The 27667-nt window shown below is 44.2% G+C and overlaps 1 protein-coding gene across 3 annotated transcripts; it reads left to right on the forward strand.

The window, feature by feature from the left end:
• Positions 1-1146: 1146 nt before the first annotated feature.
• On the forward strand, positions 1147-27667 carry ZnT49B (solute carrier family 30 member 9). Of its 3 annotated transcripts, none has more exons than XM_050183999.3 (16): positions 1147-1502; positions 3079-3243; positions 3713-3815; positions 4151-4243; positions 4766-4848; positions 4930-4997; positions 14928-14983; positions 15048-15150; positions 15885-15940; positions 18472-18607; positions 18853-18892; positions 21829-21900; positions 23159-23432; positions 25963-26092; positions 26178-26291; positions 27502-27667. In XM_050183999.3, the coding sequence occupies exons 1-16, from the start codon at positions 1376-1378 to the stop codon at positions 27544-27546; spliced, it is 1665 nt and encodes a 554-aa protein (XP_050039956.1). In that variant the 5' UTR covers positions 1147-1375; the 3' UTR covers positions 27547-27667. The 3 variants fall into 3 exon arrangements, with proteins under 3 accessions (XP_050039956.1, XP_050039957.1, XP_054929585.1); XM_050184000.3 differs by lacking the exon at positions 1147-1502 and adding an exon at positions 1506-1592; XM_055073610.2 differs by lacking the exon at positions 1147-1502 and adding an exon at positions 1609-2352.

Below are 27667 nucleotides of genomic sequence, written 5' to 3' on the forward strand. Positions count from 1 at the left end.
TTTTTGAGCTGCCCTACAAGCCTAAAAAAGTCATTGATAAAAGACTCTGCCAAAGGGGTCATTGAAATCTATAGGTTTTTTTCGGGGTCAAGAAAGCACGTAAAGCAAATTTCAAGCACGGTGAACATACAGGAACTTATTCGTTCTCTAGGCATAGGCTATCGATGCCTTTAGAAATAATCTTTAATTGGCTATCTCCATCACTTTCAGAAATATAGTAAACTTTGTCCTGTGTGTACATTTAAATATATTGTGTATGTACATGGTGCTTACAGTGGAAATTTAAAACAATGTTGAAGTGAGAAAATACGGATGAGGCAGCTGCCACTTGTAGTTCTAATGCTCGTGCCCTCCTGTTGTCAGGATTTGCAGAAATAAAGCGAAACTATGAATTAAAGGCCGTGCACGTCCACACCAAGAATGATGCAGTAAGCTATTAGCCACAATAAAATTTTAAATGATCGAAAAGGTCGAGGCAAGTCAAAAGAAACCTCAAACGACGTGGGTGACAAAGCTCTTGTAATGGCACTTTAGGTGTGTAGGCGGAGAGAAGAGGGGGCTTCATCATCGCCCAGGGGGGGGGGGAGGCGCTCAGACCCCCCCCCTCCTCACTCCGGTAAACTGCGGAGGGGGCTCTGGCTCCGGAGCACCAACAACTCGGTGACACCAAAAACTGGCGGAAGTTCCGAAAGAATGCTAATCCCACTAAAGAGAGAGGTCGTTTTAGTTACGAAAAGCTAGCAATTAACGCACTGTCGCTCACATTACGCATTTGGTAGCAAGTGCACGAAAAAATAAACGATGCACTCGGTAACGGTAGCCTTAGCAACACACACACACACACACGCACACACACACACACACACACACACACACACATATATATATATATATATATATATATATATGTCAGAACACCGTGTTGAACTTAAAATCAAGACATTAATGGACTTATTTGCTCATAGGATGAGAAAATACTTTAAATGTTGATAATTTAGAAAAGTTGGACACAACTAAAGCATTTATTGCTTTTTAAGCATTATTTAGGATCTTCTTTTTTTTCGCATAATCATGGTGTAGCATAACCTAGTTATGTGCTGTGGGCTGTTGGCAACAGCATCCAAGATGGCGCCTTTGTGAACGTCACAGAGTTGCTATACTCTTTGGGTGAACGTTGATGTGCTAGAGTGTACTAGAATGCGGTCTCGCATGTTCTACGATGGTTTTATTTCATCAATGTGGGATGTATTTGTCTGTGGGCGGCGGAATGATGAAAACAAAGAACTGTGAAATTGTTTCAGCGTTTAGAAGCTGCAAGCTTCGCTAGCGTCGCTAAGTACCCTTGTTATACAATTATAGAACTGAAACCCCGAATATGATTATTCCGTGGGCCTCCATCTGTGCTCCCCGGAGCTCTTGCTGCTTCAAAGGGACAAGACACATGTCCAGACTTTCAAGACAAATTACATTTCTTCGTGTTCGACCAAGCTTTGCTGGAAGTGGTACGGGTCCAAACAAGTCGACTGCTATGTCCGCCTATTGACGGGATGTCTGCGATGGTTGCGGTCGTAGATCAGCTGATGTGTGGCGGAGTAAGCTAAAGTGACCAAATTTAGTCTGAAAACATCATTACAGATCAGCACCAAACGGTGACAACGCACTGCGCCTAAGCTGAAAGTCCGATAGTCGGACAACTTTTGAATGTTCAGGAAGAGCATAGTCGCACTCGCACAGCAGCACACTACCACCGCAAAGCTCATACATGTTGCGTCAACCTGTTCAAACTCGTTCCAGCGCTGACCATTAGAAAAAAAAAAAAATAGTACGGTAATTGACCATAGATGTTGCGTTTAAGATTTAATTACTGATACTTCATGATGGAAATAAGTCTGAGTGCGGCAAAACAAGGCGTAGAACACCGCAAGCGCCAAAATTTTGCCGACAAAATAATACACTTACGCATGCAGAAATACAAATGCCATGACTTCCCTATCAGTGGCTTGTAGTGTGCTATGAGAACATCAAAGAATAGTTCTTTTTCATTTTGCCTAAAAGGCACCCAGCTGACATAATTTTTCATCAACATTATGCACTGCATGTGAAGTGTCTTGACCAGTGCCAAGGTATTTGATCATCAGCCTTAGCGTTATCACCGTTCTTGCAAAACAATCTGCACAACAGCATACTCTACAATGTAAGGCTAAATTCATAGAACCTGCTTTTGTTTTATGGTAGAGCTGTATCTTCAATATGGTGTATTATTAAGGAATCATCCTCAAGATGTGCCCCAAGCACAAAAGACTCTTGTGGCCAGCACAGGACAGGAACTTTCATGGTTGTTTGGTGCCACAGGTAACTTGTGGCTCACTGCACCGCCTTCCACCCAGTCACCTGCTTAGATCCTGTTCATTGTACTTCCTGCAGACCACACCCTACTTTCATGAATGACGTGCTGTACATTTGAACCACATTCTTGCAGCTAATTTCACATGGAGCAATTTTATTTGCATTTCTGCTTGTGTGATGCCGCAAGTATGGAAAAAGGGCTGCTGTGCCAACTTCTCCATACATGTGATTTTGAAATATTCCCTGCAAAACTGCTCATATCGTGTGATTTGCCAAAAGCATGACATTTCAAATGTGTCATAATGGCCTGCCTGCTTAGGTCAGTTCAGTTTATTGGTTTGAGCTTAAGAAAGTTAAAAAAGTGATTCCTAAATTGCTTTACTTACCCCAGCTTTTTTAGGGGAAGTTGGATTATATATGCTACCTAAGTGCAATTGACTTTTCTAGGTGCTTTGAAATTAAAAGAAAACTGTAGCTACTGTGATTTATTTATTCAAAATAGAAATGCATGATCTACATGTAAAGTTATCACTTCTCTGAAAATCGCAGTAGGAAATACCTATGTGAAATGAGCTTGCTGCCGCATTTCATTTTCTTCACTCTGTAGCTACAAAAGGAAGGTGATCTTTGAAAATTTGGTATCTTGTTCGCAAACTGCGCAAAAGTCTTGCATAATTCCTCTTGTCTGCTTTCTTAGCTTCCAGCAATCACAACTCTAAAAAACCATTGCAGGCGTTCTGTTCTTCTGGGATGGACGAAAGCCAAGGATCAGCAGACAAATGTGTGACCTTCACATCAGGCCACTGCTTGCTCAGCAAGTACGCAATGTCGGAAGCTCCAGCAACAATGGAAAAGAACCACCTGTGATGTCTGAAGTTCAGGCGACGATAGTAAAGGGTATGTCAATTTCTTTCTGTACAATTTATTTTTGAAAGGTTGCTAAAAAAGGGAACCACAATTACATTTTTTGGAGCTTATTTATCAAATTATTGTGCATAGGCAGTGACAAAAGATCTGGTACAGCATTGAATATGTAGTTTAAGTGAAGCTTAGTCTATGGCTAATATAGCTTTGAATAAATGATGCTGTTTAACACATTCGGAAAAAGAAAGATTTCTGTTGTGGTAGCCCAGTGGTTATGGTGCTGTGCTGCTTCGCATGAGCGCGGCAGCCGCATTTCGATGTGAGCGAAATGTAAAAATGCTCGTGTACTTAAATAGCACAAATTAAGGAATGTGTGGGTTCATGCTGTGCGTTTCTAGTACGTGTGCCATCAAGAAACTGCAAAGTATTCTCATGTGCTATAGTGATCTGAAATTATGCTAAGGAGCTGCTTTAATGATGTCTATCCAATTCTCCTATGCAGCTGTCAGTGGTCATCGTAGGAAACTGGATGTAACTAAGGACTACACAGAGCGAAACTTTGTGACACCAGTCCGGGCAATGAGTGACTATCTGTTGAAACCAAGGTAATGCTGTGAAATAGTACCATTCTTCGGGACTAAACACATTGGTCAGACAGCTTTTGCCTGTCTGTTAAGGATACCAAGGTTTCTTTTACAAGGGCTGTGCATGAGCCAAGGCTGGCACGAACATGCTACTATACTGGCTACTGTTGTTATTGCTGAACTGAGGGCTGCACTTGTGCGTGCTGAGTGGATTGAAGTCTATGGGCACTTTACATGCATAAGGTCAGCGCCCATCCCATTTCCATCTTAACTCATGTCTGCGATGCTTTGTGCTGATTTTTATTTTTTTGCACTACATCTACACTTTCTTCAGTGTGCCTTTACTTGACATTCAGTGATCTGGAGGGACTGCGCATGGTTCATCGGAGGAGTCCTTACGAAGATGCACCACCAATCACCGTGTACTTGCGCCGAGATGTCGAAGCCAAGTGAGGAGCACTTCTTGTGTCTTGAGTTTACAGTCGTGTAAGGCTTGGGTTTGTGTAATGCCTGCACCCCCCTATTTAGTGTGAAAATTTGGGGGAAGAAGTTTTACTAAGAGTTATGCGCATACCCACGAGATGTTTCATTCCCGAAAGCTGCGTTATGACCAACCTTTGCTTCTTCGCAGAAACTTCAAAAGAGTGCCCTAGTCAGCAAAAAAATTTCTTTGTAGGAAAAATGCTTCAGTGAAACCTCATTTACGCTATAACCAACTAGCCCAATTTTTTACCAGACTAATTGCCGATGGTCAATTTTTAGGGTCTGGGACACTTTGTGTGGAAAGTCCCAGCTGCAAGCAAGAAAAATTCCATTTTTGCATTTCACTCAGGGAGTTGTGCACAGGGGGAGGGCTGTGGCTATAATGATTGTTAAAATCCATTTTTATGGCATAGTCTACGCTATATGTTGGGTTCCATAAGGCATTGGTATCTGAGGTGCTTAAGGTATGCTTTGCCTTTGTTTTTCAGGGCATTGGAAGTCTGGGGTTCATATGACGCATTACAAAAAGAGCATGAGAGGAGGCGAAGGGAAGAGCAAAAGTACCGAGAGAGTTAGTACCAATACCTTCACTTTGTATCTGTTGTACGGGAGCAGTGAACGCCGAACTGATATATTTAGGAAATTGTTTCAGGCATGTCCAATGTCAAGAGCATTCTAAAAGAGTACCAACGTGCTGAAAGAGCCAGTCAAGAGGCTAAGGTAAATACACTGTTTTGTCACCTAACAAGGTCCTCTTTGTTGTCTTGAATGGGAGTGCTTTGTGTAGGTATGTTTGTTTTTGGTACACTAGCGGTATTTGAAGTGTTGTCGGTAGTGCTATGAAGAATGCCGATTTGGTTTACTTAAAGTAAATAGTTTCTTAAAAGATAGTTGGTAGAGCTAACACCACAGTGGTGAGGGATCTTATATGTTGGCATATCTGTAGTGGAGGCATCTAGATTGTCAACCCTTGGGCATCATATGTCCCAAGGGTTCCCAAAAGAGTTCAGTGTTTCGAACACTTTTAGTGGTCCGACCTACTGTCAGTCGACAAGCACAGCATTGTTTGAGTGAGATATATCTCAGTATCTTTATTTAGCTTCCTTGTTGCCTTGCTGCTGTTGTGTGTGAACTCCTATGAATGCACTGTTAACCAGTGTAAGTGAGATCGTTAGCTTCTTTTTCAGGTGTCTCAGAGGAGTTTGCTGTCAGAAGGAATTATTGTACTAATTTCAGTCTCTTTATTGTTGCTTAATGTGCTGTGCAACACGCCATATAAGTAGCCAGTGTGTGAATAGCAACACTCCCAAATTTAGTCATATACAAATACTAAGAAAAATTTGATGCCCGGTGTTGATTCGTATATTCACATATTTCTTGTGTGTTGAGGCTGGCTGTGTATTGTTCCTAGCTGGAAGCCAGACAGTGTCCACAAACAAAACGAACAACGAGGATTTTACAAATGACATTGCTTACAAGTGGTTGGCCAGCAGCTGCTTCAACTGTGTGTAGTGAGAACTCATGTCTATGGTGGCCAGGGCGGCATCTATATGTAAAATGCACATGTGCACATTGCAAATTAATGTACATAGTGCACATGCACATTATTTGCTGCAGCGTACTTGTGATGAATGCAAGAAGTGAAATTAAAACCTGGAGCAAATGGTTGCCTTTGCATTCTTCATTTCCGAAAAAACACAGGAGTGACGAGGGGTTGAGTAAGAGACTGATTTATTTCTTATTAAATGTGCGTTCCTATTTAAACTGAAGGTAAATGAAAGCGCATGTCATTAGTAAGTATGCGAATGAAGAACAATTCAAAGTGTGCCATAATTTTGGCAGTAGTGACTCCGAAAGCAGCAAAAGAAAGGAATTTCAGGCACTGCATATGACAGAGTGCACATAGAAAGTTAGGTTTGTTGTGCAGTTGTGAAACACTTATTGTTGCTGCTAGAATGCCTAAAGAATGCACTGTATATAATTTCAAGACACCGTAGTGCCACATTAACAGTGCAAACACTGTGAGAGAGAGAGAGAGAAATAACTTTTATTTATATAGCCAGCAGATTGGTGGGGGGGGGCCAACCCCGCCTAGATGGCGGCCAGAGGCCCTTGAGCTCTAGCAGCATCCTCGGCCTGCTGGACAGCCAAAAGTTGGTCTTCGGGGGCCGAGCTGAGCAACACGGTCTCCCACTGCTTCCGATCCTGAATTTTTTGGCCCTGTCGGGGCGCCCGAGGGCAGGCCCAGATAATGTGATCCAGGTCCGCCCTTTCTTGACAAAATTTACAATTGGCCGAATATTGGTCTGGGTAATAATGATTATAAGTCACCGGATTTGGATATGTATTTGTTTGAAGGAGGCGCCATGCCACCGCCTGCTGCTTATTAAGTGATGGGTGTGAACTATGAAATTTAACTCATTGTTAAACATCTCGGAACAGCTTACTTGGGTAGTCCTACTTTGACTTGATGGTGTACTAATGTTGGCTCAAAGATAATGAAGCCTAAGCACTGATAATAAAGAAATAAAGACGGCTATGGTAATTTTTTTTAACCTCAGGGGATGCTGTCTAGCACTGGTTGTATAGCTTCAGTTATGGTATGTGGTCTCCACATCACATATGTGCCTGAAATCAAATTGCATAACTGTCTTTGGTGAACCACCGCAGTATGAAAGTGGTGCAATCTTGAAGGCAAAAGACAGACTGAAAACATTGGAAAATCTCCTTATGTATTGTTTGGTTGGAGTTGTGTTTCTGTTTGCTAAGTTTGACCTGAACAGATGAACTTCTTTGACAGTTCCAATTGGACTGTTCTGCAAGCTTGTTTAATCAAATATCATTAGAGCAGGATATTTCTGTGGGCTTCTTTGGTGCTCACTGCATACTTTCAAACAGAGTCTTTTAGGCAGTGGCTTTGACCAACAGGTGGTCATTGTGCTGCTTTGTTTGTCTTTTGAACCTCAATTCTCTATACTTGCATTAGTGTGTATTGATAAGAACTATGTATTATTCATGTGTTGTCACTGTATCCATGGGCAAGAAGAACAAAAGGAACCAAGAGCTCAATATTTTTTAGTTGCAATCAAATGAAGTCAACAGACAATGAAGCCATCCGCTGCCAGGACTATGGCCACTGCTGACTAGTATTTCCAGTGCTAGATCTAGTACATATTGTTACGCCCACAAAAGGCGTTACTTTGAAGCCGGGTAGAGTTAGAAGCGATGGCCTTGGTCAACTGAGCGCCTGTCGAGATTCAGCGAGCCAGCCACACGTCGTCGTCCTCGTTCACCACCCTTCGGTGCCCCCGCATACTGTTTGTTGAGGCGTGAACCCACTATGCACCTAAGCGCGTCACATTCGTGAACCCACTATGCACCTAAGAGCGTCACATTTCCCTCCGCGCAGACGAAGCCCGCCGGGCAAGTCAAACAGGCTGTCGAGAAATAAAGGGTTTTAAACGGGCGACATGCGAAAGTTCAGTCTTTGCTGACCGTCGGCCATTTGATGTGAGACGTGCTATGCGGTAGGTTAATTCGCTGATGCGCTCCGTAATAACATAGGGTCCAACATAGTGGGCCAGCAGTTTTTCACATAGTCCACGTTTCCTGGTTGGTTTCCAGAGCAACACTAAATCACCAGGGTCATATATCACGTGTCGGCGTCGGCGGTCGCAGCGTGCCTTCGAGCGGTCTTGTGAAACAAGAGTGCGTAACGAAGCAAGTCGTCGGGCTTCTTCAGCAAGACAGACTGTCTCTGATATACAAAGATTATCGTGGCTGGAAAACGGGAAGATAGTGTCTAGTGTATAACGAGGCGGACGAGCGTAGAGAAGAAAGAAGGGACTGTAGCCCGTAACTTCATGCTTTGAGGTGTTAAATGCGTACGTAATGAAAGGTAGCACGCTGTCCCAGTTCTTATGATCTGACTCGACATACATGGACAGCATGTTAGTAAGAGTTCTGTTCGTGCGTTCCGTAAGGCCATTTGTTTGGGGATGATACGGGGTGGAATGTCGAAACCTTGAAGCACATAGACGAAGCATCTCTTCGACCACGTCTGCAGTGAACTGCCGCCCACGATCGCTGATGATGACTCTGGGAGGTCCATGTCGGAGAATGACAAAACGCAGCAGAAAAATACACACTTCGGTTGCAGTAGCCGATGGTATTGCAGCTGTCTCACAGTAGCGTGTCAAGTGATCGGCACACACGATAATCCAGCGATTCCCATCGGATGAACGCGGGAAAGGACCGAGGAGGTCGATGCCAACTTGCTCAAAGGGAGAGCTGGGGGGTGGCACTGGATGGAGTTGACCAGGAGGAGCACTCGTCGGACGCTTATAACGTTGACACTCGCTGCAGCTGGACACATACTGGGCGGTCGTCTGGCGCATTTTAGGCCAGTAGAACCTTTCTTGGAGGCGGTAGAGAGTTCGCGCAGAACCCAAATGTCCAGATGTTGGATCGTCATGCATAGCGCGCAAGACGGAGACACGGAGACTCTCCGGGACCACCAGAAGATATCGTGGGCCTGTAGTAGAATAGTTCTTTTTGTAAAGAACTCCATCACGAACACAGAAACGAGTGGATGGTGCTGATCGCCTTGCAGTATTGAGCAGTGGTTCTAAAGTTCTGTCTTTTTGTTGCTCGACCTTGAAGGTATTTATATCAGGAAATCCCGGCTCCAGTGATGCGATATAGCAGTCGAAGTTGTCCGCGTCGCAGTCCGTCGTTGGAAGCGGCATGCGCGAGAGGCAGTCAGCGTCGGCGTGTCGGCGGCCGCTTTTATAAGAAACGGTAAAGTTATATTCCTGTAAACGGAGTGTCCAACGCGCAAGCCGGCCCGACGGATCACGGAGATTAACCAGCCAGCAGAGAGAATGATGGTCTGTCACCACAGTGAAGGGGCGCCCGTACAGGTACGACCGGAAGCGCTGTACTGCGAAAATAACTGCAAGACATTCTTGCTCTGTAACGGTGTAGTTACGCTCGGACTTACTTAAAGAACGACTCGCATAGGCGACGACGTGTTCTTTGGTGTCGACGCGCTGAATAAGGACGGCGCCGATGCCAATACCGCTAGCGTCCGTATGAACTTCTGTGGGAGCCGCATGGTCGAAGTGTCGGAGAATGGGATGAGACGTCAGACGAGACTTCAGCTCACGAAAACTAGCTTCACATTCAGGAGTCCATTCAAAGGGAACGCCCTTCTGGAGGAGGCATGTCAGCGGATACGCGATGTTGGCAAATCCACGAATAAACCGGCGGAAGTACGAGCAAAGCCCTAGGAAACTGCGTAGCTCTTTTACATGGCGAGGTTGCTTGAAGGCTTCCACCGTAGCAGTCTTCGCTGGATCAGGCCGTATACCGTCCTTATCCACTAGGTGTCCCAGAACGAGTGTTTGGCGCTCTCCAAAATGACACTTCTTCGAGTTGAGCACCAAACCCGCTTTGTCCAAGCAGTCTAGCACAAGATCGAGACGTGCGTTGTGCTCACTGAACGTGCGCCCGAAAATCACTACATCATCTAGATAGCACATGCATACTTCCCACTTCAAACCACGCAGGATGTTGTCCATGAAGCGCTCGAAAGTTGCAGGCGCATTACAGAGCCCGAACGGCATCACATTAAATTCAAAAAGTCCATCTGGTGTTACAAATGCCGTTTTCTCCTTGTCTGCCTCGTGCATAGGAATCTGCCAGTACCCCGACCTCAAGTCAACAGACGAAAAGTAAGACGCTGATGAGAGGCAGTCGATAGCATCATCAATACGCGGAAGAGGATATACGTCCTTTTTAGTGATGGTGTTGAGGCGGCGGTAGTCAACACAAAATCGCCATGTACCGTCTTTCTTTCTAACCAAGATCACTGGCGCTGCCCACGGACTACAGGATTCTTGGATCACATTCTTATTTAGCATTTCGTGGACTTGGTCATTGATCGCCTTGCGTTCCGACGGTGAGACTCTGTATGGTTTCTGTCGCAGCGGTTGGGCAGATCCCGTATCGATGCGATGGTGTATACGAGAAGGAGGAAACAATGGTGGTCCCTCTTGCTGGAAGAAGTCAAACAGTCGGGCATGTTTTAGCAGAATATTCGCCACTTCGTGACGCTGCTTAGTGCTGAGCGACTTGTTTACCATAGTCAGAAATGAGGAGTGCGCCGCAGGGCAGACATTAGCGAAATGGCGCTCATCCGCAGAATCAAGGGCCTCTGTAAGAATGGCGAGCGATAGCACGTGATCTTCATGGTAGGCGGCAAGTTTCAGACCCTGTGGTAGTATTGCAGGTTCACTCGAACAGTTTACGGCCCATAAGTTGGTGCGTCCCTGAACAACTGACAGCGTGCAATACGGTATCAGTACATTCCTCTTGATGCAACTCAGGTGAACGGGCTCCACGGTAGCGTCAAACGTTCCGTCGGTGGTGGGAAAACAGGCGACTGAAACACACGTTGCGGATAACGGAGGCACAACTGTATCCCGGGATACACAAAGCACACTTTCACGATACGGTGGGGCTTCCATAAACGCCGCAGCAAAGCTCGTACCTACACTGATTTCACCCGTTTTGCAGTCGACGGTGGCACCACACAGTTTCAAAAAATCAAGACCCAGGATTACGTCATGCGTAGAATGAGGTAGAACAGCGAACTCCGCGTTAAATATTTGACCACCCAAGGTAACGTCTACATTACACACGCCCACAGGATACAACAACTCCCCACTCACTCCGCGAAACGTATCGGCACGGTCCCAGCGAAACATCACCTTTCGTCCTAGGAGGCTTTTAAACGCAAGACTCATCACTGAAACGGTTGCTCCCGTGTCCACTAAGGCCATGGATGAAACCCCGTCAATTAGTACAAACACCTTATTCTTAAACATACAAATGGTTGGAGGTATCTCTGTCGATATTGAAGATTGTCCAGCGACCTCACCTCCAACGGCCGCGCTGGCTAGTTTTCCGGAGGTGGCGACGGGTATCGACGCCGCGGAGAGGGCGACCGGCTTACACGAGGAGCGGGTGGTGGTGTCAAGCTGCGATCGGATGCTGGAGAACGGTTCCGTAGCGGCTCCAGGTGCTGGTGAGGCAAGCTTCTTAAATATGTGTGCGAGGGCGAATATGTTTCGCCCAGAGGAGCGCGGTACCGCCTAGACATCATCGATCGGTCGAACCTCGGTGGTTGGCGGCGATTGCAGTACCTGGCAATGTGACCCAAGTCGCCACAGCTATAGCACACAGGTAAACGACGATCGATGAACTGCCCTTCGAAGCGCTCAGCCGTGGGGGGTCGTGTAGCAGAGCGGAGCGGCTGAGCCTGCTGCACAGGAGGAACGGTCGGTCTGCGTGCAAACCTGCTGGGGCGAGGGTGTTCTGCTGGTCGGTGTTCGGGCGTAAATGTGTCCTCACGTGGCCATGGAGCACCTCTGTGGTTGACGTCTGTGACACATACCGCCGGTTGCCAGGAAGCGCAGGGTGCGGCAGGCGCCATGTGTTGCGGGTAATAAGCGTCAGGTTGTCGTATGACGTCGCGCGCAAGTTCCTGGTGCCGCAGCAGTTCTTCACGCACGATCTGCCGTATAGTAGACGAAAGATCGGCAGACGGGCTCTCATCGACGCTGGCAATGGTTGTCACATTCGCCAGGCGTCCAAACTTTGGCACAATGCGACGTGTTTTCAACGTCTCAAACGTACGGCAATGACGCACGACATCTGAGACGGAATCAACGTGTTCCCGACTTATGAGGAAATTGTACACATCTTCTGCAATTCCTTTGAGGAGATGTCCGACTCGGTCTTCCTCGGACATCTGCGGATTTACGATTTTGCACAGCTTGAGGATTTCCTCTATGTATATAGTGCATGTTTCTCCAGGAGCTTGAGCTCTTTGAGCAAGTGTTCTCTCGGCGCGTTTCTGTTTGGCGTGGGTGTCGCCAAAACACTTCTTAATTTCCTCGACAAAGTGCTCCCACGTTGTTAGGGAGTCTTCGTGGTTTTCATACCACATCAGCGCTGTCTCACTCAGAAAGAGTGCAACATATTCAAGCTGAGTGATAGAATCCCAACGGTTGTAGCGGCTCACCCTTGCGTAGTGCATCAGCCACTCGTCGACGTCTTCGCCCACTTTTCCCGCGAACGAGCGTGGCTCCATGTAGTGCTGCAAAGGTCCGACTGGCGCTGACCTTTGAGAAGGTGAAACTATAGCTGGCATTTGTCCACCTCCGTCCTGAGCCATAGGGAAGGTCGTTGGCAAGAGACCGGCAAGACGACGGCTCCGGCGAAGTTCTAGATGTTGCGACTCCGTGGTACGTTCTGTCGTACCCCGCACCTCCACCACTCTGTTACGCCCACAAAAGGCGTTACTTTGAAGCCGGGTAGAGTTAGAAGCGATGGCCTTGGTCAACTGAGCGCCTGTCGAGATTCAGCGAGCCAGCCACACGTCGTCGTCCTCGTTCACCACCCTTCGGTGCCCCCGCATACTGTTTGTTGAGGCGTGAACCCACTATGCACCTAAGCGCGTCACATTCGTGAACCCACTATGCACCTAAGAGCGTCACAATATGTACAAATACTCCTGAAAATAAATTGAGCAATGACTGGTGCTGTAGTTCAGTGGCGTAGCATTGTGTGCATCATGCAGGAGATGTTGGTTCCACTCACACCGGCAGCAAGTTGCCTTTTTGTTCACTTTTATTTACATCTTGTAATCCATAAGAAGGGAGGCATTAAAGAATTGAAGAATTGCAGGCCCATTAGCTTGCTTTCAGTGTTCTATAAAATATTCACCAAGATAATTTCCAATAGAATAAGGGCAACACTTTAATCAAGCAAGGGAACAAGCTGGCCTCAGGAAGGGATATTCTACAATGGATCACATATCAGTCAGGCAATCGAGAAATCTGCAGAGTGCTATCAACCTCTCTATATGGCCTTTATAGATTATAAAAGGCATTTGATTCAGCAGAGATACCAGCAGTCATAGAGACATTGTGTAATCAAGGAGTACAGGAGGCATACATTAAAATCTTGGGAAATATCTACAAAAATTCCACAGCTACCTTTGTTCTCTACAAGAAAAGTAGAAAGTTACGTATCAAGGAAGGGGTCAGACAAGGAGAAAGCTATTAGACTGGGAAGGCTGAGGAGTGAGGAACAACGGCGAATATCTTGGCAGCCTTCAGTTTGCAAATGACGTTGTCCTGTTCAGCAACACTGGGCACGAATTACTACAACAAATGATTGATGACCTTAACCAAGAAAGTGTAAGAGTTGAGTGTAAGAGATTAATATGCAGAAGACAAAGATAATGTTCAATAGTCTTGCAAAGGCACAAGAATTCAAGATGACCAGTCAACCTCTAGAGTTTGTACAGGAGTATGTTCATCTAGGTCAATTACTCACAGCAGACCTTGATCATGAGAATGAAATTTGCAGAAGAATAAAAATGGATTGGAGTGCACATGACAAGCATTACTGGGAGCTTACCACTGCAGTTGAAAAGTTTATGATTATTGCATTCTATCAGTGCTAACATATGGGGCAGAAACTTGGAGGTCAACAAAGAAGCTTGAAAACAAGCTAAGGACTGTGCGAAGTGTGATGAAACGAAAAAATGTTAGGCATAACCTTAAGAGACAGGAAGAGAATGGTGTGGATCAGAGAGCAAATGGGGATAGCTGATAGTTTAGCTGACATTAAGAGAAAATAATGGAGCTGGGCAGCATAGCTAACCGGTGGGCCATTAAAGAAAGGGAAAATAAGCACACTCTAGTACCTCAGAAAACTAGGTGGGTTGATGAAATTAGGAAATTTGCAGGCACAAGTTGGAATCAGTTAGCGTAAGATGGCAAATTGAAGATTGCATCGAAAGGCCTTTGTCCTGCCGTTATATACGCAAAGTGCCTCAAGTGGCCAGTCGCGTGGCAGTTTCGTCGGATTCCTTCACGCTTGGAAAAGCACTTTTATGTAGCACATATTGAGCAACAGAAAGATGTATTGGTAATTTTACAGTTATAATGCCTGAGAAGTTGAATAACTAATTAAGGCTTATTATCTAATTAGGTGGAATGAAAATATTAACCTGAGTATCTCCAAGTGACGCCAAACAACATTACCTTAGTTCTGTCCAGCTACGTGGCATTTGCATATTATAAATGTTTGGCCCAAGTAATGTGGGACACCGTGTATATAGTAATTGCAATCGTAATAAAAAAAAGCAGTTAATTTTCCCTGTGCTTTCTTTGGTGTCATTGTCTGCTGACATCATTGAAATGTAGCCAGTAACATTGCACACAACAAATTTTGTAGATTATACGTGGCGTTCGTGTTTTTTTATTGCAAATTGGTATGAAGTGCGGGAGATTGTTATAATAGCATGCTGCATATAAGAAGTGTAGGGGCTGGTATTTTGCTATTCATGGTGTTAGGGTTCTTTGATATAAGAATGGGCTTCATAATTCAGATTTGATTTTTGTGCCTTATCAAGTGCAAATAATGAAATCATGCTAATTCTGACACACAAGACATTGCAGGTCATTAATTTTTTTTTATGCATGAACGGTACATCCTTTAGTCATCTTGTTTGTCTCTAAATATGCTGCTATGCTGTTGCACTGTATCGGTGATTTCTTTTCTCATACGCAGAGGAGGGAACAAATTCTTCAAGGTTCAGGACGTGTCGTGCACACGGCAGTGGTGATGTGCGTAATCCTCCCAACACATAGCCTTTTGCTGCTTTAGCATGGCCATCAATTTCCATTCCAGAAATGGCCTGAACTTTGCCTTTAAAGGAGCGGCATGGCTCTATACAGGATCGCACAGCATGTTTGCTGAAGCCATCCACTCACTGTCGGACACCTGCAACCAGGTAATGCAGGTGCTTGCTGATGCGATCGCCTGGGGATGGGTGTTTACTACTCAGTGCCGTGTTGCATCAGAAACTCCCCCAGTCTTAAATCTTGCTTTAAAGGTAGGGCATCACTATTGCCAATTTAAGTAGTACTATTCCTGGCTCCTTGTAAGGATCACTAAATGCAAATGAAGCTAAGCTATGATTTAAATGCTTTTCCTTGTTTTTGGCCGTTTCCTTAACTAGCTCCCTATGCCACTATACAAGAGAATTGGCTAAGAATGCTTACACTGTGATGTGCTAGGCGCCAAGCAGAACACAAGAGCAGAGGACAGGCAATAATGCTTTCTCTGTTGGGGACTTTTCTTCATATTGTTACAGTGAAGAGAAGGAAGAATTTGAATTGGACTAGAGAAAGGTGAAGTCTGGCAGTTGCCTGAACGCCATATCACTCAGTTGCAAATATACATTATTTTACACTCGTGGGCCTGCTTTCTTCCTGCAACATTTTGGTGGAGGTGCGGGGTATCGATCCCAGTGCCTCTCGCTATTTATGGTCTACTCAACAACCTTTTCTTCATGATTTTTCAGAGAAAGATACACGAGTTTGGTTTTACTTACCTTGCATGACTTGTAGTATAGGCTATGCACCGCTGCTACAGTGAAGTTGCCAGTGGTATTGATGGTCGTCTCTTGCTTTTGCCTCGTCTTATCTTGGCTGTCGCATAATTCTTGCTGCATTTCTCTTCCAGCTGTTGCTGGCTTTTGGAATTCACAAGTCGATCCAGCAAGCTAACCCAGATCACCCGTAAGTCTTATGCTTTGTTATGAACAAGTGCTCTTGGATCAGTCAGAAACATTATTTGCACTTTTTTGTGTTTTACCTGAAGGGGTGCACAAGTCCATTACGTTAGAGGAAGGATGTGATGAAGTAGCCAAGAACACATTCAACAATATACAACACAGTGTATTGAATATAAAAACATACAAGCGATAACAAGAACAGTATAAACAGTTATGGTTATGCAAAACAGGTTAAGCTAAAGAACAGTGTAGCAAAGTAAGTTCACAGAACAGTAATGAATATAGAAGCATGAATTTATGAATTTATACAAGCTGGTGAGAAGGTCACTTGATAATGCAGATGTGATAATTTAATGAGCAACTCGTTTTCTTTAGTAACATTTTGCCTTGTCTTAACTGACTTTGGCAAATAACTATAAGTGGGAACTTTCAAATGATGAAATAAAGACTGGGTTATATCTAAGTAAGTGCAAATAGTTTTTCAATACCTGACATAAAGTGCAAAAGAAAAAATTATAAATGCTGGTATTATTTTTATTGCTGTATCAGCATTCATGTTGTGATATATTATTATTAATATTGTGTTACAAAAAAACAAAAAGTTAAATTTGAAATCGCTTCTTCCATTGCATCCCAGGGAATGGGTGTTAAAAAGTGCAGTGCCATCTGGCATTGTTGACGACATTCAGCAGCTGAACACAAGGTTTCACGTTTGATTCCATACAGGGACAGCCACATTCCAATGGGGGATGAAAAAAAAAACAGGAAATCTCAATATTTGGATTTATGATCACGTTAGAGCTTGGTGGGGTCGAAATTAATATTGAGTGCCATACTATAATGTTTCTCATTATATTTCTCATTATATTTCTCAGTCAATCAGTGCAGAGAAAGAAATACTTGTCTACACATGAGCTTCCTCAGTTTGATTCTCAGATATGAGTATAGTCAAGTGTTCCATGAAAACTTGTCTAGTGAAGAAACATACTGGTGCCAAAAAAACATGCACTCATCAAGAATAAAAGCAAAACTAAAGAACATGACATTTCAGGACCCATACGAAGCCCAAAGTGTCATGTTCTTTATATTTATTTTATTCTTGGCGAGTGCATGTTTTTTTGGCACTACAACCTATGAGTAAATGTAGCTGTAATTGTTGTACTACTGCCACAGCAGAGTACAATATAGTTGTGCTTCCAACAAGAAACCTTGTGAAATTCAAAATTTTTGTTGCATCAAGGTTTCCATTTCTAAGCTATATAGGTGGTCCTTTGCGCTCTGAGCAACCATTTTTATTTTATAATATGATTCTTTTTAGATGAATCTTCAATAAAAATTTTAACAATGGCTGCCTGATTGAAATGTTCCATCTGCCATTTTTATTTTAGATGAGTTCAACAACATAAATTAAACCCTGGGGTATTGCGCGCCAAAAACCATGATCAGATTATGAAGCATGCTGTAGGGGGGGACTCTGGAATAATTTTGACCATTTGGCGTTCTTTAACATGCACCCAACTCTAAGTACACAAGTATTTTTTCATTTTGCCCCCGTCAGAATGCTGTCGCTGCTGCAGGAATTCATCCCGTGACCTTGGGCTCAACAGTGCAAGAGCACTACAGCTTAATGACACAAATGAGCCTAGATTGCTCTTAGTTAAACTTGAATGTAAAGCTGCAGCACTGCTAAACCACGTGTTCATGAACTTGTGACTCGGATCATGACATTTTGGTTCTCAGAGCTGTTGTGGATGCCTTTTGTTGCTGTACCAAGTCCTGTTAAGTGCTGTGCTTTTATCATCATATATATATTAAATGTTATTGGGCTAATGAAAGATGCAGTGTTGCATTTCACTTCCTGCTTGTGGGCGTCTTCTGAACCTGTTTTTGAGACTACGCACCTAAACAATGAGACTTTGTCAGATGGCACTATTTTTGTTGAGTGCTCCTACACCACAGAATTTTTGAGCATATGTTTAAGAAAGGCGCAAACACTTTGTTGAATTCAGGGTTTCGAGCAGTCTTGAAATCCTTAAAAACCAGCGAAAAGAAGAATGCATTTTTAAGGCCATAAAACCATAGACTTTCATGAAGTGCTTAATAATCCTTGAATTTGTTTTTTAAGCCCATAAAATTTTGTTTGGTGAATGCAACCTGGTTAACAAGTTATGAGAGGTTGTTTGGTTGCTAAGTATATTTTGTGTCCCTTTTCTGTCTGTGTACAATAGAAGAAAGTTTCTGTGACAACATCTTGCTTTAGAGCTCTTAAACATAATGTTGTGCTTAGTCCTTGAAAATTCTTTGTCTAGGCCTTCGACATCCTAAAAAGCCCCTTTAATATTTTTTTTCCATGAACGCCATTTACATTTACCCTGTAAACTTATATTGCTGCGTGAAACTTATGTTCTAATGAATATTGAATAATTTACAATAAAAGTGAGATAGAAATTACAAGAAACTGTTACATTAATAAAGATTTTTGTTTGTATGACTGCATAAGTATGAACTATATGTTATCTCTTTTTACGAATGCAGTTATGGCTACCACAACATGCGTTATGTCTCGTCACTTATCAGTGGAGTGGGCGTGTTCTTCTTCGGTGCTGGTCTTGCATGGTATCATGGCATCAAGGGACTGATGCACCCTGAAGAGCTTGAGTCGCTCTACTGGGTGCGTAATGTCGTATTGTCACTGCAGTTGCTGGGCTGTTTGTTGCTTGTGTTCAAGTTTGGACATTGCGCCGCTTTTCCATGTGCAAATGGTCGTGTATGCAGTCTGTAACCACGAGGGCTTTTTCTCTGCTACTGAACCACACATGAACAATAGTGCACTGTGTTGCTTCTGTCCAGCTTATTGTGCCGACAAGAGTGAACCTTCTGTCCTTAATTAATAAACTTTATATCCTTTCTCTGCAGGCCTTCTTCATTCTTGGTGGCTCACTCATCTCAGAAGGAGGTACATGTTCTTTTGCATTATCGTTTAATAAAGGAAAAGCTAATGGAAGCAATGAAAGGCTGTAGCAGTTGTAGCAGTAGCAGATGTTTGGCTTTGTATTAAAATAGCATGGTTTAGCCTGTGTCAAACTGTTAAGCACATTTGTTCTTGTTTGTGAGAGCTGTAGGTGAGTTGTAGGGCAGCTGAATGTGCTGTGCGGCTAGGAATACTTATGGTAAAACAAACACCCTTGGAAATTTTCATCTATGGGGATAATTCATGAACATGAAGTATGAATCAATCTCAGATCTTTTCATTCTTAAAGGAATATTTGGCGCTAAACAAGAACCTCCCATTGTGATTCCGTGTTTATTTGTAAACATGAATGGTGGTTTGGACAGCAGCCTTTCTAATATATCAGGCTGAAAAAAAAGAGCACCTATGAAATGTTAACTTTTTTAAAAGTGTAGTCAAGGTAACTTATTGCATTGGGCTCGTGGCATCTTTTGTCGTAATGTTGTCTGCTTCACAGTTTGTTGAAATTCCAGCCACTGGTGTGTGTGTGTGAAAACATTTATTGTAATGAGGTCCGGAGGCTCGACTTCTTAAGCCAAGGCGGGCCGCTCCCACGTTGGCACTGTCAGGCCAAGCCTTTCAGCGACATCATGGGCCCTCTGGACGGCCCTTAGTTGGTCCTGAAACAATGGGCTTTGAATCCTTTTCTCCCACTGCGTCCCTTCTTCAACGAGGTTGGGGAGAGTCGTGGGACACCTCGCCAGCGTATGTCTGATTCCAATGATGCCATTACAATCGTTGCAGTCCATTTTAATCTCCCTCTCTGGATATATTTTATTAATGGTGTACGGTGTGGGATATGTACCTGTTTGCAATAAGCGCAGTGAGACTGCCTGAGCCCTGTTCAGTTTTGAATGTGGCAATAGGAATTGCCTGCGTTTTGAATAGTAGTGCTTGGTAATGTCATTGTATGTTATTAAATGATCTCTAGATTCCCTGGCTTGATGGTGAACGGCTCGGTTGTGACTGTCACGGTTAGCAAGTCCTCGTGCCAAGTCATGAGCAACCTCATTGAGGTTTATTCGAGTCTCGTCCACTTTCCCCATATGCGCAGGAAACCATCGAATTTCAGTTCTCATTATGCCAATGTTTTCAAAAGTTCAGCTGCAACACTGGTGGCGCTGTTCACTTCATCCTCAGCAGCACGGTGCCTATACACATGCAGTCTTGTGTAATACCTCTACTAATGCTTATGAGGTTGTCTTCCACGTTGGACAGAGATGAGCAGTTTAGTGCTTGACAGCAAAAGCTGGTGCGTACGTGCATTGTTAGATATGGGACCTTTCCCTGTGCTTCCTTCGAGTTCACTAGACCACATCGAATCGCGCCACACCTAAGTCAGGAACGCAGAAGCAGATCAACCCCATTCCCGAGGTGCGGCACGTGCAAACGAGTTGGCGTCCCCCACCTCGTGCGCCGCAGGTGGAGCTATTCACTGCTTGACTCTTCCCGAAAGTGTAGCGAGAGCCTGGCACTGTTCCAGGTAATGTGGGTCCCAAGGCAAGACTGCTGTAATGCACCGTGAAGCCCTGGCAGCAATCCCCCCATCCGCCTTTGTGAAGGCAGTTGCAGACCGGGAAGGCAATACCGCAGAGAGAAGTAAGCCTTCGGACAATTGGGGCCCAAGGAGCGACCCTGTGTGCCGGGTGTGACACACTCGCACGGGCTCCTACCATTGGCCGAAAATGACGACACCTGAGTGGGCTCGCCGATTGGCCGAACGTGACGTGACTTCGAGACACCGAAGGGCTTAAAAGCCAGAGACCGGGAGCAGCAGTGGAGCATTCCTTCACTCATCTCTTTCGGGCTTCTTGCCACGGGCCGCAGTGTCTGAGTTGCTGCCGGCATTAATGACTTTATGACTGTTAATTTCTTTGTACTCTCACTGTAAATAATGTAAATAAACCTCCAGTTTTTCATCCCGACGTCCTCCTCAACCTCGGCCAACTCCCACACCCTACGGCAAGGTCCAATATCTGGGGGACAGCAATTGGGATTGTCCTCCATATCCAACAGCATGTGTATTTATGAAATGAGTGCCTTTGAGTATTGAGATAGGTTGAACTGGTCCATTTTATCCGCATGTTATACCTGTGCTTTTCACTTCATCAATCCACTGCTGCACTGGCTGTTTCGACTGTGTACCTTGCTATGCGTTCACTTCTTGTTTACTTGAGTACACTGAACTTACCGCGCCATGTTCTCCATTCATTGACATGATCACTGATGGGCTCCAGTTTGCATTATGTGATGACTAGTAGTTTGGCGTCTTGGTCAGTGCAGTAAACGGCATGTTGATATTAGACAGTTGTAGTGGACCTGGATTGTGTTAAGGTATGGTATGCAGCAAAGGTGCAGAATCAGTGTGCGTGCACATGCATAAAAGTATTTGTCTTAGCATGTGCAAACACAGTGACAACAAACCTGCACTCAGCACTGTGCTGAGACTTGATTATGGGTCTGCAATAGCTCTATTGCTTCCGACGTACAAAGATGAGGTTGATGTAGCATCGTAACCAGCACAGAAAACAGGAGAAGAAAAGAAAGATGGGAAATGTGAACTGTGGTTCCTTCTTTGCAGCCATATATAATAGTTATAACTCCTGTTAAGTAGCATTATGCTTTTTCACCATCGACTCTTTGTGCCTTTCCCTTGAAGTAAGCTGTGTTCCATTCTGTTTACTCATTTTATATACATATATATGTATATAGTATTTCAGAACATTCTGAACAAAACCATCAGTTAATAACAAGTGTGCCCTGTCTTTCTGTCTTGTCCTGTTATCTGCACTGTTTGCCATGTTGTTCCCAAACCAAATCATGCATTTTCACACTGTGGTGAGGTTGATATAATTACATCGTACATATTTATTTTTCCCCAGGAACTTTCATGGTGGCATTCAATGAGCTTAAAAAGGGTGCCCGTAGGGAGAAGATGACCATGTTGGAATATGGTGAGTATTGATGAACTGCTCTTCCATGACGTTCAAGGTACAGAGAAGTGCACCTACTGTTACAAAAACATTTGCAGAAGTTCTCTGCGGTGTAAACTTTAGTATAATTGTCTGGAACGGTTTGTATTAGTTCACAGCGGCTAAAGTGGATAAAAGTTCATATGCTCAGCAAAACAAATTTCATGCTAATGGATACCTCTGCATTGGCACTTTCGTTTCAGTTTTTGAACAATTTAAGAAGGTGGTAAACATTAGTTTTGTGCTGTTATAGCCCTTTGAAATGAAAAAGGGTATTTTTAGTCAAAGCGCATGTATAGCTGCTCTTTGTGGTCTCTGGTGCATTGCGTTTCTGGTACGAGCATGATGCATCTTTTTCAGCTACAAACTGACTGGTATTGCCTGCATTACAAAGGTCAGAGTGTTGAACTGGTATATTTGTGCAGTTACCATTTTTGTTTCTTGGTGCCATTTGACTAGGCCAGTCTACTGGAAAGTTGGATCTTGCCCTTCACAATAAGTCAACTTTCCCATCATCCTGTGCCAAAGAAATTTCATACCCTGTTTCTTTGTACTGATGCTGTACTGATATTGTACTGATTCCATCGAACTATTCCCGCACTGGGCAGTTCTGCTGCCCACTAGTCTAATTCATCACCCACCTCACCGCCCACTTTTAGGGCCCACTTCCCCTCTGAAATTTTGGAGGAAAGCCGCCTTAAAGGGGGGTAAAGCGTATTGTGTTGTTCACTACTTAAAATAAAACTCTGCTAGAGAAGTCTGATATCGACATGCAGCGCTTTTATTTACTTTACACATAACATTTCCAAGTAGTATTGGCACTATTTGGCAATAGCACTTGGTATACCTGTGTTTGATTACGTAACATTTATCAGTACGAGAAACAATGCCTCCAGTCTGCCCCCCCCCCCCAACACACACACATGCACGATGGATGATGTTTACTTCACAGGGATTTCTAGGATGTGCTCTATGATTCTACATTGCTTTCTAAACTATACAAACAGGAGATCTGAAGCCTTAGCCAAGTTTAGGCAGGTGTCATTGTCAAAATATTGGCTCTGAGCTGGGGCTTCTCTCGATCACCTACTGTTGATCAATAAGTGGCCATTCATTCACTGGTCAGTATCTTGTTACAGAGTTCTCTGCACGTCTAATGGGAGATGCTGTTTCTGTGTGCCTCTTCTGCTTCCTCTCCCCCATCGCACCCACCCACCTTTACTTTGTGTTTATGTCCCAGTGAAGCGCAGCCGTGACCCAAGCGTCAACGTGGTGCTTTTGGAGGACATGGCCGCTGTATTGGGAGTGACCGTGGCTGCAGCCTGCATGGGCCTGGCCACACACCTGGGGGATCCCACCTATGATGCCATTGGATCGCTTATCATAGGCACCCTGCTGGGATCGGTGGCCGCCTTCATTGTCTACTCCAACTCGGTTGCGCTGGTCGGCCGCTCCATTCCTTTTGATGCCATGCAACAGATCAACAAAGAGCTCGAGAATGACGTCATGATCAGGTAGGGGTGCACTCTCTATGTGTGGCTGCTGCCTTCCCTCGAGCAGTGCTCCCAGAGAACTTTTATTGCGATAGCAATTATATGGACACTCCAGGCACCTTTTTGCTGTCGCCGTCGCCGTGATGTTCCGTATAATATCAAAGGGCGATAACACTGTCACCGTGTGTCGTTTGCTGTATGTGTGAGTGAAAGCATGCGTGGGAAGCCAATGATCGTGGCTCAATCTGGCGCACATGGAGGAGAAAGCGGAGAGCAAACATGCTGTCTTCCATCATGCGAAAGGCTGTGGGGGGATGGGAGGGAGTTAAGGGCGGCGGTGCTGTGCTTCAGCAGCAACTGCGCATTTCGCTACCAGGCACAAGGGGAACTGATGATCGGATCTGAATCTCACGTGCCATGTATGGAGGAAAGTGGGGAGGCAGTGCGGGAGAGAGGGGGAGCAGCTTCAACTCCGCTAAGTGTGGTACTTTGCAGTGCCACACGCGGTTGCACACACTGTATCTTGAAAGGGATCTGCAGGTGGTTTATACCTTTGTGCACGCTGTGTTCTCACTGCTCTTGCGTTGAAGCGATAGACTGTACGAAGGTCACATCATTCGCCGCTGCTGCCGCTCTTGCTCGCACCAGCGTCCAGCGTTTTGCAGCAAGTGTCTACACTCATTGAGTGGGACGTATTCACGTTGGCTTGCGTGCGCTGACACTATGCTTGCCAATTTGGCTAGTAAGCAAATGTGTCAAAGTTTATACGGCCGATAAAACTATTATCTTTACTTCGTATAGCTGTGTACTAATTTGCTATCGCAATTGATGCTTTGCCTTTCGAGCGAAACCTACTTTTTAACACGAAAGACTGTATAAGATAGTTTTATAGCTTGCTGCTACAGTACTATGGGGGCTGGGTGCCATTAAAGTGCGGTAATAGTATATAGCCTCCTCATCACCAATTCTTGAGCATCACACATCCTGCTTCTACTGCAAAATATCAAGTTCTCTAAATAAACTGAGAGATCATCCAATGCTCCAAAAGCTCTGTGAACTGTACAGTGTCACAGTTTAAGTCGATGCGTTACCGTATTTACTCGCATAATGATCGCACTTCTTTGTAAAAAAAAATTGATGCAAATTCAGGGGTGCAATCATTACATGGGATAAATTTCCCGCGAGAAGAAAACATTATTATTTCTTTCATCCCTCGTTTGCTGCGGGATGACAACAGGTCAACAAATAGGCGGCTGCCACTGTAACAGTGTGGGACACCAAAACAAAAATGGCGGCCGGAGGAGCAAGCCGAACGCGCCGAACTCGATTTTTCTTCTTCTTGTGAGTACATTATGCACATTGAAACAGTTTCTCCCGTATCAGTAATGAATAATATCGTTACTATCGGCAAGTTTGCGGCAATACCATAGCCATGACCACTTTGAGGGGACAGAAACAGAGATGGGCATGCTTAGCTGCCAGTGACAGAAACTAAAGCCCCTCAGTCTTTCAACAGAAACCCGTGGCGGGCACGCTGCAGAAACTGCGGCATTTGTCTTCACTACTATCTTAATACGGCCCGCTTCCGCTATGGGTGGGCGAATATCTTTGCTGTGTTACCAGTGTCGGCGTTTGAATAGGGTACACCTTTAACGTATCAGTGTAAACGTGGCTACTATCGTTGCCGCTTGCGATTTGTTGCATGCCCACGAGTGCAGACGAGAAGAATTGAAAAGCCCCTTTTTTGTTGTTGACCACAACCGTTATAAAGCCTACAAATAATAAAGCCAAGGCAAGTTTTGTTGTAGCTTCTTTTTCATGGAAGTGCGGAAAGTGATGAAAGGAATGAAATGGGCCATCTGCTTAAGACTGTTCGGTGCCTGCGGAGCGCTTGGTATGTCTTGAAGAGTCGTTCACGTAGCATTTGACAGATGGTAAGTGCGATCATCATTAGCTAGACTTGGCACACGACATATCGCTGTGGCAAGTTCAGGGTGCGATCATTACACAGGAAAGGAAAAAAATAGAATTTTGACCACAAAATTCAGGGGTGCGATCATTGCGCAAGTGTGATAATTATGCAAGTAAATACGATAGCAGTAATAGCTTGTAGCAGCTACAGGTGACCTTTCCTTGTTTATTAGTCTATGTTATTTGTGAAAGCACACATTGTTGATCGAACGTGGCAACCGCAGGCCACTGGAAAACATTTTTGAGGCATGTCAGTTATTGATCACTCATTGTAATTTTCCACCTTACATTTTTCCGCTTTTACTGTGAGATCTTATCCGACTACCCCTTTTCTGATGAATCATGTCCTATGTGGGTTGGGAGGTGGGCAATTGCTTGGTATATCACGTAAGTTGCAACAACCATTCCCTACAAATGTTCACAAAATATTGTTATGGTTATGCCTACTTAATGCCTTTTGTTGGAAGCTTTATTACCTTTGGCAACTTTTGTGTCGCCAATTTTATCCATGTGTTGTTTGGTGCAAGTATATGTGAACTTGTCTGATTGTGTGCTCTTCTTTTGCTTTTTATCCTATCAGGGCCATTCATGATGTGAAGGCAACAGATATGGGCAACTATGTTGTTCGTTACAAAGCTGAAATCGACATTGATGGTCGCGAACTCACCAAGTCCTACCTAGACACTCAGGACATGGAACTTCTCCTAGAGGTAAGTTTTGTCCGTGTGAAGCCCAACAGCAAACCTTTTGTGAAGTTGAACTGATTGTGTGCATGGGTCACCATTATCATTGCAGGAAGTTATCAACATAGAAACCATTGAGCAATTGGATGCTTTCATGCTGAAGCATGGAGAGAACATTGTGGACCTCTTAGGGGCACAGGTGGACAGAATTGAAAGCAATTTGAAGGTGAGTCATGGCAGCAACATTACTTGTTTGCATTCTTTTACCTGTAAAGTAGCGACACTATTGAAATACTAATCTAAGGTACGAAATACTCACAGGTCTTGGTTATTAGTTTTTGATGCAAAATAAGGAGGATTGATCCTGCATACCAGTGCATGATATGTGTCCTGAAAGCTTTTAAATGTGGTTTTTAACATGGCTTCATCTCAGATGCAGTATAATAAGAGGCATGTGTAGGCCACTCCTGATAATTTTATCACATTACAGTGACTTGGGTGTATCGTGAAGAAATGCATGTTTATTTTTAACAGGGCTGTGGCATCAAATTTTTGAGCATGAATTATGCATTGCATGTTAAGCCATACATGTCCCACAACAAGCTGGCTAAATTGGGGTGCATTCAGTGCAGTAGAAAATTTGCATTAAAATTTTTACATTGCAGCTGAACTGCACAACAGTCTGGCAGCATTAATTGTTGACGAAGTGAATTATACTCCCAGCTATGGATGCTTTGGAGTAATGGAAGCCGATCTAGAAAGACATACTTTTGTGCACTGCAAGCGCTGGAAGCGATTGCAGGAACCTGAAATACATCATGGTCACCGTGTGCTGTTTTGTTTCACACATGCTTCTAAGGAAAGCCTTAGATATTTTCTGCAGGCATTCCTTGGTTTGTCCTGCTTATATCACGTGAGTGAAATAATTGGGGGCACAGTTCAACAGCAACATCCTTGCTGGCTGTTGGATGTTAGAGTGTGCAGAGGAAGACATTTGATGTTGTTACGGACTATTTCAAAGCAATCGACACAGGTGACCCCACGTTTCCTGACGTGAGGCAGTTTGTGTCAAAATAGGATTGCTATTGTTGGGAAAGGCTGAGAGGCAGTAATTTGAAATTTAAATATCGAGTTGTGATGTGCACTGAGAGCCCAGCCTTTTGTGTGCGTAACCATACTGGCCCCTCTACTCTCAGTTACAACGATGAACTGAGAATCGTTAGAAGACCATGCTGTAGCACCTTTAACATAACTTGTTCCACGATATATGTTATAGCTGCCTTTTTAGCATGTTGAATCCTTTATTTTTTTGGCGCTGACTAGCATTGTCTGTTTCTCATTAAATTTGAAATATGGAGAGATTTCTTCAGGGTAATGTAGTGTGCTTGTGATTGTCTAGATAATAGTTCTGATGCTTCACTTGTCTCTGGTTGCAGAAGCGGCACCCAGAAGTTCGTCATGTGGATTTGGAAGTGCTGTGAATAGGACGGCTAAAGTACTGGGTTGAATGCCCTGTGCTGTGCAATGTATTTGTACATAGTTTCTACTTAAGTGTAGTTTACAAATGGCTGAACATTAAAAATCAAGTGCATAAGTGATAAA

This window comes from Dermacentor andersoni, chromosome 4 (genome assembly GCF_023375885.2).
Source record: "Dermacentor andersoni chromosome 4, qqDerAnde1_hic_scaffold, whole genome shotgun sequence".
In the NCBI taxonomy this organism is placed as follows: domain Eukaryota; kingdom Metazoa; phylum Arthropoda; class Arachnida; order Ixodida; family Ixodidae; genus Dermacentor; species Dermacentor andersoni.